General features: G+C 45.9%; 1 protein-coding gene across 1 annotated transcript in view; it reads right to left on the bottom strand.

Moving 5' to 3' along the window:
• Positions 1-16,885, bottom strand: part of msh3 (mutS homolog 3 (E. coli)) — a 63,175-nt gene that overhangs the window by 45,295 nt on the left and 995 nt on the right. Inside the window, exons 2-10 of the mRNA XM_036526812.1 lie at positions 16,191-16,302; positions 15,783-16,000; positions 15,313-15,561; positions 14,578-14,694; positions 14,179-14,296; positions 13,371-13,504; positions 12,906-13,072; positions 2,717-2,847; positions 432-540 (exon numbers count right to left, since the gene is read on the bottom strand). Of these exons, the coding sequence (XP_036382705.1) occupies positions 432-540; positions 2,717-2,847; positions 12,906-13,072; positions 13,371-13,504; positions 14,179-14,296; positions 14,578-14,694; positions 15,313-15,561; positions 15,783-16,000; positions 16,191-16,302 (1,355 nt within the window). The remainder of the gene's footprint in view (positions 1-431; positions 541-2,716; positions 2,848-12,905; positions 13,073-13,370; positions 13,505-14,178; positions 14,297-14,577; positions 14,695-15,312; positions 15,562-15,782; positions 16,001-16,190; positions 16,303-16,885) is intronic.

Genomic DNA, 16,885 nt, shown 5'->3' with positions numbered 1-16,885 from the left:
CAATCATGGCTAATCAGGTGCTAAAGCCCCACCCCCTGGGGCTGTCAACACTGAGGATAAAACGCTCCCTCTGTGTTAATCAAAATTAGTGACATTTTTACAAATGGGCCATGAGACACCCCCAGACAGGCAAATAAAACGCATAAAGACTCAGCAGTCATTTGTCTTTTCTTTTTAATGCTGTTATTGCAGTGGAAATCAACCCACGAGAGCTGGGCCTACTGTCCTCTGCAGAACAATATGAAATAATGACAGCAGTAATTTCAAATACCAAAGTGGAAAAAGCTGAAAGTCTGTGAATACATTGTTCCAATGTTCTTTGAATGTTCTCGCAGTGGTACAGCCCCATACAGACACTGCTGGCCATCAGGTGGGCGGCCTGTCGGGCAGGAAAATGGAATCCAGCAGTGACACATGCACAGGTACAGTACCTGGTACAAAGCAGGACTCTCTCCAAGTTAAATTCAATCAGGTACTCGATCACAGGGCCAAGACAGCAGATCACTGGAGAGTCCAAGGAGATTATGCTGGAGAGGGTACCTGGGCACGGGGCGCACACACACACACACACACACACACACACACACACACACACACAAAGCACACACAAACGAAGAACAACCACATACAGTATAAGAACCACACAACATATTCAGGTCATAATCCTACCAGTTCAAAAACACTCCACTAAAAACCAAACAGTCAAAATAATGTGATCTACGGAAAAATATATTCAAATAAATGAAATGCTTGATTATACTGACTGACTCATGTGCACAGTTCAGAGCTGCCTGGCAGTACCGGCAGCACCCGGGAATGCTCTGCACTGAGGGTTCTGAATGGACAAAGGAGCGCAGCGAATGTGAAAGAGCACGCTCTTCACCGCGCCGGGAGGGGCTGAAACGACACACCGTGCTGTGCGGCATGGTGAAGGCCTCGCATTCTTCTCCCACAGAGCGACGTCGGCAGGGTCCTCTCTGAACGCGGCGCCTGAGAGGAGTCTGACGGCGACTGAAACGTCCCCCCCCCGGTGAGACGCAGGCTGAGCCGCAGACAAAACTCAATTATGCCACCGGATGTGTCATGAGCCGGGGACCGACGTTCACAGACACGTGTTACATTAGATAGTGAACCTCTGGGTCGGAGTGGGCTGAGGGTGGTGGTGTGTGTGTGTGTGTGTGTGGGGGGGGGGGGGGTACCAACGTGTTCTAGCATCACTGATGCCATTTGGCAGGAGCCAGACTCATCTGAAATCATTCACTGTAGCGCTCCCTGTGACGCGGTGAGGCTCGTTTATGTGAGCTGAGTGAGAAAGCTCTGACGTGGCGTCTCCTTTGAGAGAAGGGACAATGAAAGCAGGTGATTGCACGATAGCAGCTTTAGCACTTTAAGAGAGAGTTACTGTTCATTTAGACCTGCAGTCACACCTCACCAGGGCACTGGCGTGAAAGTGTGTGTGTGGGAGTAAGTGAGTGTGCCTGGGTGGTTGCATGGGAGTGAGTGTAACTGTGTGTGTGCATGTGTGTGCGTGTGGGAGTGAGTGTGTGTGCGGCTATGTGTGTGTAAGCAGGACCTGAACCTATCCTCACTATAGTAGGACCATGCTCGTTTTGGCAGACCCTGTCATTCTCTTGGCATACACAGTGCCCCTCTGGCTGCTGGACCCACCTCACAGCAAACCAAATAAGGACAAAAAACATTGCAACAAATGTCCGTTCCTCGCTCTTCATAGTGTTTTTGCAGCAGACTGCAGTGCAAGTTTTCTGTCTAATAAAGGTGGAGGGTCTGAAATGGCTGGTGCACCAGAAGAGCATCAAATGCTGCTCTTCTGAAGCAAAAGCTGAAATATTGATCTCCTCACATAAGTAAGAATTGTTCATGACAAAAGCATCTGCTTGGGTAACTGCATCCAGAGTCAAAGGCTTTTCTTGTATTTTTCATGTGATTTTTTTTCATGGTGTAGTATGCTTTAAGAAACTGTCAATGTGCAAGAAAGCATCACCACTCTCACTCACTCTCTCACTGAGCATCTGTCTTCCTGTCAATCACATACCCCTAGGGCCAGGTGTGACATTGGATTCATTTCCAGTAGAATCAGGGATAAGCCTATAAATGTCTGTCTAGTGACAGACATGCAGTGGGTCGCCATAAGAGTACTCAACACTAGTAGTACTTGCAATAGTAATATCAAAAGTAACAGAAACAGTAGCACTTATAGAAAAAGTAACAACTTTAACAGTGGTAGTAGCAGGAATAGTAGTAGTAGTAGCAGCCAAAGCACTTTTAGCAGCTGTAGTAGTAGCAGTCATAGTAGTAGCAGCAGTTGCACCTATAGTAGTAGTAACAGCAGTGGCACTTGTAGTAGCAGCAGTAGCAGCAGTACCACTTTAAGCAGCAGAAATAGTAGTACTAACAGTAGTAGTAGTAGCAGCAGTTACCAGGCATAGCGGCAACAGCAGTACTAAGAGCAGTGGTAACAGAAATAGTGGTGGCATCTTCCTTAATCTCCACAATGTGCTCACTACAGATTCTGTACCCCAATGGCCACGATGGGAGATGTTCGAAACAGAGGACCCTGCAGGTTCCCCATGTCACGTCAAACTGACATTTTAACAACGTTGTCCAAACGCCCTGCCACCAGCTCTTCACGCCCCTGATCCTGGATGTGCAAGATGCCATGGAGATGGCGGCAGTGACGAGACGACACCCGGTGTACCTGGATCGGACACTCCTGACTTCTGGCGGGACGTGTCCGAGTAAAAGCGAGTGACAGTCTGCATGGCGGCGGCGAATTCAAACTGCGAACTGTCCCGTCTCTCAATGCGAATGCGGTCATCGGCCTGTGTGCTGCAATGGGGGAAAGAGAGGGGGGGCATGTCAATTAAAGCAAAGCTGCTCAGCCAATGGCACTGTTTCTCACTCCTGCCACACTTCCTAACTCATCTAAACCCATTCTGACACAAGCCTAGATAAAGGCTATGATCACACTACCTGTTCACACCCAGATCGATAACCTCAGCTTTCCTCTGAAAATGGTGAAAACTGCACTTTAGTTTAGATTTTCATTTTTGTATTAGGAACTTGAGTTCATGGCGGGACCAAAGGGATAAATAAAAGGGCATACAAACAGAAATACAAAAAATGACCAATGGCAATGCTCACACATACACATACACACACGCACACACGCGCGCACGCACACACACACACACACACACACACACACACACACACACACACACACACACACACACACATCCTGTCTTTCTCTCCATCCTTTCATCCTCTGCTGCCACCCTCTTTCACCATTCCAGCACCAACATCTCCTCAAGGACTCCTGGCGGCTTTGTCGTCTGTCTGCGGTTGCTGGGGAGACTGTGGTAGGCACGTGGCTCATGGGAAAGCACTACCCCTTTCCCACCAATCAGACGCACAAATGTACATGCGCACAAACACGCACGCTGGTACGCATACGCACGCACATGCAATGCATGCTCACGCAGACAAGCACACGGTTGCATCCACAAGAGGGCGAGTTGCCACTCCCCAACGCACCTCTGTAGAGACAAGCATTCTAGCATGAAGTCGCAGGTGAGCAGCACCCAATCACAGACACACACACACACATGCATACAGAAGTTATAGTGGCCTAGTCATACACATACACATACACACACACACACACACACACACACAGAGACTTGGAATCAGCCATGGCACATCAGAAGTTACAGTGGCGTTAGTAAACCATGCCCCCGAAGCTAAACCATGATCCCGCCCAGTACACTCCTCCTGCTGCAAAAGCCATTTCATCTCATCATTTCCACTTAATTTAGAGTCGGCGCCTGGCGGCAAACTCCCCAGGCACCCCCCTTCGGAAACGCACCCCGACACAATTCATTCCTTTTAATCATATTTCATTACCAAGCGGCAGCAGCGCTCTCTGTTGTTCCAAATCTCCGCAGGGCTCTTAGGGACCATAACAAAGTTTTTGCGGTAAAGCAATATGTGATGAAGAAGTGCACAGATTCCCAGGTTGGACACGAGCAGTCAATCAGAGACGGATAGGGATGCCTTCACCGCCCGCCCGCGGTCTTCGCTGCGAGATAAATCGCCCTCATCAAATGCAGCGCACTCTCCCACAGTCAGGGGTGTGCTTCTGGCTGATCGCTGTACCGCCAGCTCTCTCCTGAATTACCACTTTCTCATTCCTTACAATCCGTTTGACTGAACAAATACAGAAGTTCAGCTGCGTCAACGGCCATATAATTTCAGGATCATCGGACTTCTCGAGACACGCAAAACAGCAATGTATTCTGCCCATCACTCCCAGAAGGTAAAAGCGATGGGAAAAGAACTTTCTCTCAAACTGAGGTAATGCCACACTACATATGTAGCACAATCACTCCTGCTGGGGTCTGAAATTAGCTACAGACAATTGTCACTCCACACCTTCACATAACTACTTTTTTTATCTGCTTAGAATTTCAGTTCCCAATGTGTTTCCCGATGTGGGAAAAAATTGGATATCTTGCCAATTGTGGAATTCAGCATGTTTAACACGGCCCAAGTGATATTCTTACTTCACTCTGCATATGACAGGTTACCCACATCTTTACAATTCTGCGTGACTAAACAACCTTGACATATTTTGTTGTTTATATGTGCATGCAGGACATTTCAACATGGAGATCTGCTCACCCTGATGTGGAATACAGGCCTCTTTGAAAAATTAATATGAACGGTCAGACAAAAGTAAAATAAAAAACAGACTTGAGCAACAATTTGGAACTGAGCATTAAGGCCTGCAGTCTGAATGCGGCATAACTGTCTGGAACAGGTTATTGTAGTTCATTCAAGGAAAAATTGCATGAGTAACTGGGCATCTCCTTTGTGTCATTACAACACAATCAACCTGCTAGAGTGTTACAGAACATTACAGAATGTAATACTGCGAATGACAGTTTGGTTGACTATAACAGGACATCTGAAAGACATTCTGACAATTCGGAGCTACAGTAGGCCAAGGCTGAACCATCTCCCTAAACTCCATCATTTTTGTGACTATTCTCCATCATCAACACTTGCCTTTAGGAGGCAATTGCTTTCCGATCGCAATGATGCTGTTGAGATTCGCAGCTGGAAGAGCGAACACCTGGGACCCTGCATCTTATTTCTGAAGTGCTCTTTGTCTGCAGGCCCACTAATTTGTTTCAGGTGAGATTTCCTCGGCGGCATACAGTTGCAGATAAGGCTTCTTCAGGGGATCATCAATTAGCCTTCCACTGCAATGTTCTGCACGCAAACAAATCTAACACGACATAAGAGACCGCATTTAATTTATACTTAAAATTCAAACTCATACAGGCAGGCTTAACCACTGTGGCAGGTGAAACGCTGAATTGAGGGAATTAAAAGACTTTTCAAATGTAATTTCTAATAAATGACAATAATAATAATCATTTTTAATCACGAAATGAATAGGCTCAATGTGTCACTAGGGGAGCAGCTCATGATAAAAAAGGAACCTAAAAAACAACAGGGCTGCACAGCGGACCCTTTTTGGATCGGGGTGGATTATACCACAGCCATGGCAGCGAACACTCTCCTGAGACAGTTTATGGAATATCCAAAAATATTCTATTTACTGTGACCAGATAGTCAACCCTGTGTGCTTCACACTGAAAGATGTGCCTCTGCCACTTCTGAAGCTACATTTGATCTGATTTGCTGGTTTGTGAAGTCAGCACAGGAACAGCATAGGAACAGACAGCACCAGAGCCTCCAGTTGCTAACTAGAAGCTCCTAGATGGAGGATGGAAGGACTGCAAGAGCTAAATACATGGCTGTAATAGAATGTCTAAGGTATTATGGTAACACAATATCTATGGCAGACAGTTTTTTTCTCACTGGGCCAGAATGGGGTGGAACCATGACGGTGCTGTGGACACCACTGAAACAAAGGCACCTTACCTGCCTGGATAAAGGACACCCACTGGAGCCCTTTGAGGAGCCAATTACCAGCCAGCCTAGCAACCGCACCGAGTCTGTCGCTAGGAGGCCCTTTAAGGTGCCTACCTGTGAGCGCTGACGCAGGTCCGCAGACACCCGACAGCAGCCCGTCTGTTCCCGCCTGCTAGAAGACCTCCCAGACGGCCCGATACGGCCACACACAGATCTTCAGCAGCAGCGCACAGTGTCCCTGTTTCTCCCCAAACCCCACATCACACACACATACACACACACACACATACACACACACACACACACACACATACACACATACACACACACCACACACACATACACACACACACACACACACACACACACGCACACGCACACAGACACAGACAAACACACACATGTGTGCTGTGCAAACACAACGCCAAAGGTGCCTAAACCGCCACAAAGAATACACCACACAGCATCTTCGCCATACACAAACTGCCTGATCGTTACCACAACCACACTGAGTGCACCTGACACAGCTGTTTCAAACATATCAAGCCACAGTGATACCCTGATGATCATGCAGCACTTGTTGCATACAAGAAAGGCTCACTGACACAACTTATAAACTTTCCCTCACAGCAATCCCATTTAATAAATCACTCTGTTCCCATTATACAACTACCAGCTCTGGTTCATATGAAAAATTCTGTTTTTCCCCACACAACTGAGAATCACTCCCCATGCAGCAACACAGACTGATACACTATGGTGCTTGTTTTTTCTTTAGTGAAGCTAATAGTCTGTTCTGTCTAGGGGTTAGGGGAACCTTGCTTTGGGTACAAGTAGTCCCATGTTCAATCCCGGATGAGCCCCCATTTGTTACTACCAGCTTCCATGGCTCAAAAACACACAATGGAAGGTGGCTGCAAAGGGAACTGCTAGCCAAATCTATTTGAGTGTTGTGTGAGTGTATGAAAAAAGACAAACCAAGCACTGGTAGACCTCCAAATCCTAACACTGCACTGACAAAGAAGCACGTATTCAACTCCTCCATTTGAATCCCTATTCAAACAAAAACAGTTAACAGTTATGTTTATCATGTTAATGCCATGTCGTTACTCACAAGCATTCAAACATGAGTAAAATTTTGCAAAAGGTGGGGGACTTTTAATCTTAAAGGAACAACAGGAGAAAAACTGAATTTTCATTCTGGAAAAAAAATGCCTTCACAGGATACACAGTGGTTATACAGGAGGGCAAACAAACATGAACAAAAACAGATCACAGAGGTAAACATTTATTTACTTGAACCACCACGGTTCCCCTTTTTCCAAATACCAAACCCAGGACCTGCCACCTTTCTCACATTCTCGCTCTCGTTCTGCAGCTCCGGTCTCAATTAAAACAATGAGAACGGCCACAGTATGCGGCCAAGTCACTCAAGGTAAGCACAGCAGGCCTGGGGCAAAAGGGGGGGGGGGGGGGGGGGGCAGGAAGAACACATTTCAAAAGCATCTGTCTCAAGGTGTTCTGGCCATGCACCTGGAATTTAGCAGGATAGAACAGAAGGTTCCCAAATGACCCAAACTGAATAACATAGCTGTACATTTCGGTTTTGAACAGACGACCAGGGAAAAGTCCCCAAAGTCCCCATCCCTGGTTACATGCGCAGGTTTCTGCCTTTGCATGATATAGATATGTGCTGTTGACATTGAGACGGAAGTCATTTGCACGTGTGCGTCTCTCTGTGTGTGCTGGTCTTTGTATGTGTTTTACTTCATATGTTTTTATTTGAATGCATGCATTTTGAATTGTGCCTCCCTTTGTGCGTTTGTGTGTTTTTGTGTGATATTGCATGTTAATGCCTGTCTCTTTGTGTGTTTTTTTGTGTGTGTGTGTGTGTGTGTGAAGTGTAGCATCAGACGTGTGGGAAACAGACTTGGTGAGAGACGAGAAATCACCAGAGACAAACATCCACACTGAGCAACAGAGAGGAGGAGAGAACAGAAGGACAGAGAGAAGGAGATGAAAGAGATGAAAAAAGACTGGTGAAGGTCAGAAATTGAGAAAGAGACAAATGGAGGATGGAAGGATGGATGAGGGGAAAAGGGCAAAGACAGGAGAGAGGAGAGAGACAGATGGAGAGAAGTGTGAACTGAGGAGAGGAGAGAGGTAATTGCAGGACATCGGTAGTCTTTTCTCATCACTCTTCAGAGCTGAACAGCCAATCAGCAACCCCTCCACTGGCTAAGTGAAGCGTACTGGTGCTTCAGTAGGGGTTGAGGTGCTGCCTCGCTCCCTGACTGTGCATGGCCACGAATGGCAAGCTCACAGCAGAGGTGATCATAAGAAACTAGCAATCTTTCACGCATCAACGTTTGTCATTGCTATCACCCAGGCAGTCCGCCCCACACACACACACACACACAGTCTTGCACAAACTCACACATACACATGTACCCACAAAGACACAAACACACATGCACACACACACCAACACACAAAGACATGCATGCATGTGCAAACACACACATGCACACACATGCACACACAGAAACACAAACACATGCACATACACATGCATGCACACACAAGTGCGCACACACACGTACACACAATCTCAAGCTCAAACACACACACAGTCCCTACTGACACAATTAAGACTAATATAAATGCTGTCCCTCTCCTTCATCAGACCTTGCTCCTGTGTACTCTGAGAGTTTGCACGGGAATACAGAATACTCATTTCAGTATTACTGAGGAAAGAGGCAAGGTCACAGACAGACACGCAGCAAGCTCAAAAACCACGCACCTTCTAAACTATGACGTCAAGTCAATCAAGGTAAAGGGGAACTAAGTTCAAATTAGATCAAAGAACCAACAAACAACACTGCATCACTTTATACTCATATTATCAAAATGCCTGTTACTAGAATCAATTGCTAAAGTGTGCCCCAAAAAAATTTAAAAAGATTCAAAATTAAAAGGGGGCACAATTTTCCTCCACAGTCTTGGGAGAAATAAACTGGTGAGAATAAAGAGGCGAATGTCACTTTTACAACAACAACAATTATCCTCCCACTTTTAATCCCCCTGTCAGGCCCCCTCTCACTCCAGGACACAAAGCAAATTAAAGTCCAAGTCCCGCTTCCAGAAGTACGGCAGCGACTTTCTCTTAATTAAAAGCAGCCTGCTCGCTCCCTGGAGCCACGTGTCGGGGATCTGCACAGAGCGTATTAACCTCCTCTGAACCGAGGCTATCAGGCTGTCCGAATGCGCTCCGCGCTCGGCCACTGACTGCAGCGGAGCAGGCAACACGCGCAGCAGGATCTCCGAAGTGAAGAAAGTGGGACCCCTGGGCAATCGCCGCGGATCTGACTCGAGCGTTACCTTACATTACATTAGCGTCATTTAGCAGACACTCTTGTGTGGGCTGACTTACCGGTGTGAGTACACTATGTGTCTTATAAATTGCCATGTAGAGGTGTACAAACAGAGTCAAACACAGTGCTGAGGTAGTGTTGGAGGCTTACAAGAAGAACAACGTGGTGCCCATGTCATTTTCAGAACAGGCTGCGTACGGGTCATGGCTAAGAGAGGGGTGTGAGCCCAGACTCGGGATGGGGCTCTATGCAAGACTCAGGGATGCATATAGATTGGGCAAGGGGGGGAAGGAGCCTGCACTGACCTTATCAGTACAGCCAACACCGCACAACCAGGTAAAAGAAAACAAAGAACTCCCTCCATAGTCACAGCTTCTACATTCTATGCAAGAGGACTTCATTCATTTTCATTCAGATTTCTCTGAGGGTTAAAGGTCACCTAGCACTGTTCTCTCACAAAGTTTAAATGCTGGAGAATGTTTTGTTCAACTTAATAAGGATTTGGAAATTAGCCTCACCAAGGCCGTCTACTTTGTGCTTGCTTTGTGAGTCCAACCAAACACTTCCCCAGGGTTTCCTTTTGTAATAAACTGAACTTTCAAAATAACTACAATCTCCTACTTAGACATGAAGGCAAAATAATAACAGCGCAGTGAGCCGGTGATCGTTTTCCACAAGAATACCACAGGGTGCACTTTAAACATGCGTTAAGCACTTACTGTCGGTTCATTCTTGTCTCTTCTTAGTGAAGGAGCGCACAACCGAGAATGCAAATCATTCAACTTTCACACAACATTAAATTCAATAGAAGATTCTTTTATCCCCAACAGAGAGCACAGGGGCAAAGTTGTCGAAATAACACTTGTGTGCATTTAATGTCATATTGTTGATGCGATGTTCATGGAGTCAGGGCTCCAGCACTCATTAGAGCAATGTAAATCAAAATGACACATTTCCCTACTCACCTCTCCCATATCAATATTGAGGATCAAAGCCACACAGCGCACCACTGACTTTGTCTTCATGATCACACCGGAGAAAATGACAGAGCAAAAAGCACTTCAGACTAACTTAACACATCCAATTATCAATATACACCATGACAAAGTTAATATCTGGAAAGATAACCCTTAATTTAACACCTGCTCTACCTGTGAATTAGCCTTGACAGTGAGCTGACAGCACATCACCACTGCTGTGCTCTTATAGAGCCTTGTTCGCCCTGAGCAGTTCTTTCTACTCTGTGCCACAGCATGCTGCCAAGTGAAAGAACAGGAGGGATAACTATCTTTCCCACTCTTCAGTCAATACAGGTTCGCACCCATTTCCACTCACAAGATTTAAAAACTTTTCCATGAGTTTTCAGTGACCTTTAATGAAATTTCCATGACCGTTCACTACCTACAAGTACACAAAATTGCGTACTTTACTCCACAGGTTGGGCCTAATCATCAAATGACAATTAAACAGCAGTAAATTGCTAGCATTTACGGTCAGTCACGTTATCAGACAAATCCAGAGAAGGCTTTGGCCACTGATGTTTTTGATAGAATACGCCCGCCCTGTAGAAATAGAACAATTTGATCACCATGATGTCTGACAACCCAAATTAGATTTCCTATTCATTTACACTACTGAGGACGTGGTGAATGATTTGGAAGGCGGAGCTCAGACTGAAGCTTCACGGAGAACGAAACGAGACTGGATAAAATGTGTTTTCTCCCCTCACTCTCTGTTACCACACTGTTTGATGGGAGTAGGAAGCGATCTGATTTTGTGATTCGCATTAATCCATAAAATATACAATAAGATATACTTTATCTCCTACGCCCCTGGTATGACAAAATCAAATTTCATGACTTTTCCAAAACTTTAAATGAATTTACTGACTTCCATGACTTCTCCAGGTCTGGAAAATGGGGTATTAAAATTCCATGTCTTTTCCAGGATTTCCATGACCGTGGGAACCCTGTCAATAGTTTCCTGTGTATTATTTCTCACCTCCTGCTGAAAGTCATGTGAAACACAATGTCCTGAAAAAAAAAATCATGATCGAAATTTGACAATCTGCTCCAAAGTGCAATGCTTTGTCCTGTACGTTCCCCTCCTGTCCCAAAATCCAACAGCCAACAACAACACAAGGAGAGGATGATGACCGAATGATTAATCAAAAAAACTATAAGCAAATCAATAAATACACCTACAGCACTTCACCAGTGAATCACAAATACGATAGTAAATCACGCTACGAGTCTGGCTAGCCGCAGATTCAAATACGTGTATTGCGAATGAAATGGTTACGATAAGGAGCTGCTCATCTGTCATTATTTAAACAGCCTGTCCGGACGCCTCAGTGGCCATGACTGTGTGACGCACTGAGACACAGAAGGGGAGTCTGTCGTGCGTAGCAACCGCCAGAGTACAGAATCATACACCACAGGAATTCCACAGCCCGATCTCTATTTCTCCCTACACGCCTGAAGGAGGAGGAGGAAGAGGCTACTTGCCCAGTTCAAATCACCTGCAAACATGACAGCACCTGCCCACCTAACACAGAGTCTTAGTTCAGATGCACAGAAGACCACGCATGTAAATGGACACGATTCTGTTATTTTGTGCTGGAAGTCACTCTGGGTAAAAGCGTCTGCTAAATGGTGGTGTTATAATGTAATGTAATGTAATGTAGTATAAAATACACTGCACATTGAGGCTTCTCAGTCTCATTTATCTGCCGAGCTTTCACTCAAAGGTCCTTCACCGGGGCGTTTATTGTATCATTAGATTTTGCTGCCATGGGAGTGAGTGGCAAGGACAAAGCAAGACCTTCTCTTCAACAAGTGGTCTGCATTCATGCTGTGCACATTGCATCTCACGTGCCATTGCATGAGCATAAGAATAGTTCCAGCAACATTTAAGTGCTTCATGCAATGAGCACTTGAACATGAAAAGCTCTGGCAAAAAATGTAATGCAATACATGTATCATATTCTGACCAACAAATATTGTCAACTACTGACATCTAGTGGCTATCCTTATAACTTTCATACTAAACCATTACAAAAGTGAGGAAAAGCCTGACTTACTGACATCAGCATAAGGTACATTGCTGAGGTAGACATTGAGTCACTGCCATCAATGAGATGCCTTTTTCAAATCTGATAAAAAACTGTTAGAATGAAGGTTCCCACAAAGGAAGCCGAGTACCTTGCTGGAAGTCACATGACCGACAGACATGACAGTTTGCCTGCACTCAAGTCTCTAACACCTAGTTGCCATGACAACAGTCAAATCCTTTTACAAATGTGTACAAACATGGTACATAATATTTAGTTGTATGACATTGTACAGCTGCACACTCTGATCTAGCCTGCCACAATCAAATGGTGTGAACATTATGCAACAAACTGTTAAATGCAAGTTGACAGGTATGTTACTTTCTCACGATAAACACTGAGTGAATTCTGACAGCAGGACCAATTCCTATTGTGGACTTACAGGCTATGAAATAAAAGATACATCAGCAAGAGGTAAGATGAAGTTGAAGACAGGTGGTCGTCGGGAGGTTTACCTGGCAGAGGCAATGCTCTGCAGGAGGCGCTCCGTGGTTTGGGAGAGGTCAGAGGGCACCAGGATCTCCACCGGCTGCACTCGCATAACACGCGTCTCCAGTTCTGAGCGGGACGGTCCATCCTTGAAACAGTCCAGCAGTACATCGCCTGTGCTAGGCTGAACCGCCTGGGCCCAAAAGAACATGCACAGACACACACAGACAGACAAACACATAAGACAAATACATTTATTAAATACATTTTTTAAGTCATTTTTTAAATGACTTTTGGTGGAGAATTCAAGCCAGCAAGCTAGCCAGTTTGTTCACAGTACCAGCATGCTGTCAATATCCAACATTGCCACACTCAATGGTAAAAAAACATCAAGCTGGACAGATAGAAAGACAGAGTCACGTGTTTAATTCACTGTGAAAACATATTCAGGAATTCCCAAGGGGTGTGGAAACCATGAATGGAGCGCTCACCACAAGGCCTACGGTCAGCTCCTTGGCCTGGCCATCCCAACTCTCGTACACACACATCAGGTAGTTGTTTGGAGCATCCAGGACCACGTCCTCAGCCTCCTCCAAGTCACCCAGCTTCAGCAGAGGGTTCACATCTGAGGTGAGGTGTCAAGGGTTCAAGCACGCTTTCCAGGGTTACATTAGCCGCCCTCTCTCCCTCCCTCCTTCTCCCTCTCTCCCTCCCTCCTTCTCCCTCTCTCCATCCCTCTCCCTCTCCCTCTCCCTTTCCCTCTCCCTCTTCTTGTCTGTGATTGACCAGTCGCCTTCATCACCTCAATGTCCAATTAAGCAACATTGATTACAATCCATCCATGGCTGCCCACATCAAGCATCCTAATAGCCAAACCCCACTCCTCACACACTGCATGAAACTCCACTTCAGTGCAAACAATGACTTCTGCACTCACTTTTGAGTATTTGATTACTATCTCACTATTTTCCTTCATGAATATTGCAAGAGAAAGAATTTTTCTCTATTAAACTAACAAGTGAATATTGGACAAAGTACTAATTAGTGATCTCATAGATGGATATTCAAACAATTAAATTTTCAAGCAGACCCTGAGCCTATTTCTGAGTTAATGTAATTGTATAAGCAGATGTACTGTATATGTGCACTGTTATTGAATTATAAAGAAGACAAAAACATAAGTGTTATAGCATAGATGTGTGTGGCTGCAGATGATGTGCTGTGAGCACTGATTCGCATCTTTATTCAGACTTGGACAAACGGTTTCCTTGTTATGTGCAGGGGGGAAAGAAAGGATACCTTCCCCCACCAGGGTGGACTTGGTATAGAGCGCGCTCAGCTGGCGGGTGAAGAGGGCGCTCTTGTTGGCACCTGAGGCCTTCAGAGCCGTGGTCTCCGTCTGCTTCACCACGCCCACCTGGGGGAGGAGCCCAACCAATTTTTTGTAATCCCCTCTGACACCAGTTTTTGTAGGAAATAAAAAAATAAATGATTACACAAAAAACAGACAATCCACTGGCTGTATTTATATTATTATTAAATTATTAAATGATCACAAAAGGGATACAACCCATAAGTCAGGTTTATATTATCAATCAGTTCACATAAAAGTGTCTATGACTTGCATTCACAGGAACAGGTGGCATGGTCCAGTGGGCGGGTGAGAAGGGGCCCCCTGGACAGGTGTGAGCCACTGACCTTGTAACCCTGGGAGACCAAGCGCCGGACGTGGACAAACAGGCGGTGGGTGGGGATGCTGGCGGTCATGAAGTTGTGATCCATGTGACAGAAAATGTTCAGCTCCCTCGCTGCTATCTGCAGGGGTTAACACAATGCCACATCAACACACACATACGCACTCTCATGAACACAGTGGTCACTTTAATCGAACCAGACAAGGTGGTCTTTTCTCAGTTCTTGCACCTATTTATGTTAGGACCAGGAGACCAAGAATGCATAGAACACTGGTGCTGATTTCTTGATCAGTTAAATTTTGTTTAATTTGTCACAGAACACCACAATAAAGCAATCAATGCACCATTTCTAGCATGAAAAATGACAAATGACAATTTATTATTATATACATACAATAAACACTAAGACCACCACTTCAGCAACAGGAACAGTACTGCTAGTGCTCCTCTATGTCTGTCTACCATATCATTACCATATGTAATTACATTACAAACTCATGACTGACTACACCTGAAAGGTAGAATACCCTGTTCAAATGAAGGGTACACCTGCTATGCCCCCCAACCCCCCCCCCCCCCAGCTTTCCAAGCCACTCCTCAACTGATACATAACAAATCAAGTAAAAACTTTTCATATGGAATCCTTCACTTCTCAGAAAACACAGTATCTGTCCAATGCTAATACAAAAGAACATTAAGGGGTGGGAGTCGAACCCGAGCTCCCCTGCCCAGCTCTCACCTCGGCGTCCTCCCCGAAGAACCTGAACTTGTACCCACACTCCACACAGAGCAGGGTGTCTTTGTGCTTCTCCTTAATCTCCATGAACTGCAGCTCCAGGGGGGTGTAGATGCTCTTGGTTCTCCTGTTGGGGGCGCTGGTGTCTGCGGGACTCTTTTTAGCAGGGCCAGCTCCACCCGCGTTACCCGAGTTAACTGTGCCGCCGCCACCACCACCACCTGGCTTGGCAAACTGGCTCAAACTGAAACCCTGAATTCGCCCGAAAGAAGAAAAGGTTTCACTATTACAAAGCGACATGCTGAAGTGCAGCATCCTCATTTTCATAAAGTGAACAAACCAACACTTGGCTTGCTATCCATATCCTGTCTACTTTTTCATGTAGATTCTCATGCTGCAGTTCTCTGTTGTATGCTGCAAATAAAAAGGTGCGGTTTCCATTGAGACATGTGTTTGTGTCCACTTCCTCCAACCTGTTCTTTAGCTGGGACCCGGGGACTCTCCTCCTCTCTGTCCTCCGATTCGCTGTCCCCTGTTGCGTCGCATGGGTCCCTGCTGTGGTCCCTAGCTCCGTTGCCTTGCTCTGGGGGGACAGTGTCCCGGTTCACTGAGTTTCCTTGGCAGCTGAAGCCTTTCAGTCTTTCCAGAGTAGAAGAGGACAGTCTGGGTCTGGAGGAGGCCGTCCCTGCACCTGCATTCAGTGAAATCACACAGCACAGAGCCTGTCAGTCACTGCCCTCTGCCTTTGCACACTCATTGTTAGAACCGGCAGAATTCGCACCTGGAATCCAAGAAGGTTAGCTAGCTAGCTACATGACATGCATTAATTTTTGGCAGCAACAACCAAGTTTATGGCATTTACAGTATGAACTAGTCCCCACCTGTAACCCTGTTGCTGCAGACGAAGACGCAGTCCTTGTCTTCCTCGTCTCCGTCCTGTGCCAGCTTTGCTCGTTTGTTTCTGGGCTCATCTTCATTGGCAGAGAGCTGCTTCTTCGTCCCAGGAGACAGAATCCGATCAGAAACTGTTAACTAGGTGGCTAAACCAGCAAATTCAGATAAATGTGTGTCCAAGTCTCATGCAAGTGTGCGTTTCAGAGAATGTTGGATCAGAAACAAAAATGATGTTCCTCTAAAGGTTACGTAGTAGACCAACTGCCCACACAACCGTGCACACCTAAAGTGTACAATGAACAAAATACGAGGTACTAGGTACCAATAATCAATGAGGAGATTTAGGTCTTTTGGAGTGCAGGGAGCACTACTAAGGACCTTTTTTGACTCTGTGGTGGTATCAGCCATTTTCTACAGAGTGGTTTGCTGGGGCAGTAGCATTTCGACTGCTGACAGGGAGAGACTTAACAGACTGGTTAAGATGGCCAGCTCTGTCCTGGGATGCCCCCTCGACCCAGTGGAGGTGGTGGGAGAAAGGAGAATGATGGCTAAGCTATCTTCCCTGTTAGAGAACAAGTCCCACCCCTTGCAGGATATTCTGGCAGCACTGGGCACCTCCTTCAGTGACAGGCTGCTTCACCCGAGGTGTGTGAAGGAGAGATACCGTAGGATGGTAGGTCCT

The sequence above is a fragment of the Megalops cyprinoides genome, chromosome 4 (assembly GCF_013368585.1).
Source record: "Megalops cyprinoides isolate fMegCyp1 chromosome 4, fMegCyp1.pri, whole genome shotgun sequence".
NCBI lineage: Eukaryota > Metazoa > Chordata > Actinopteri > Elopiformes > Megalopidae > Megalops > Megalops cyprinoides.
Note: the sequence above shows the minus strand (reverse complement) of the source record. Positions and strands in the feature narration are given on the sequence as shown.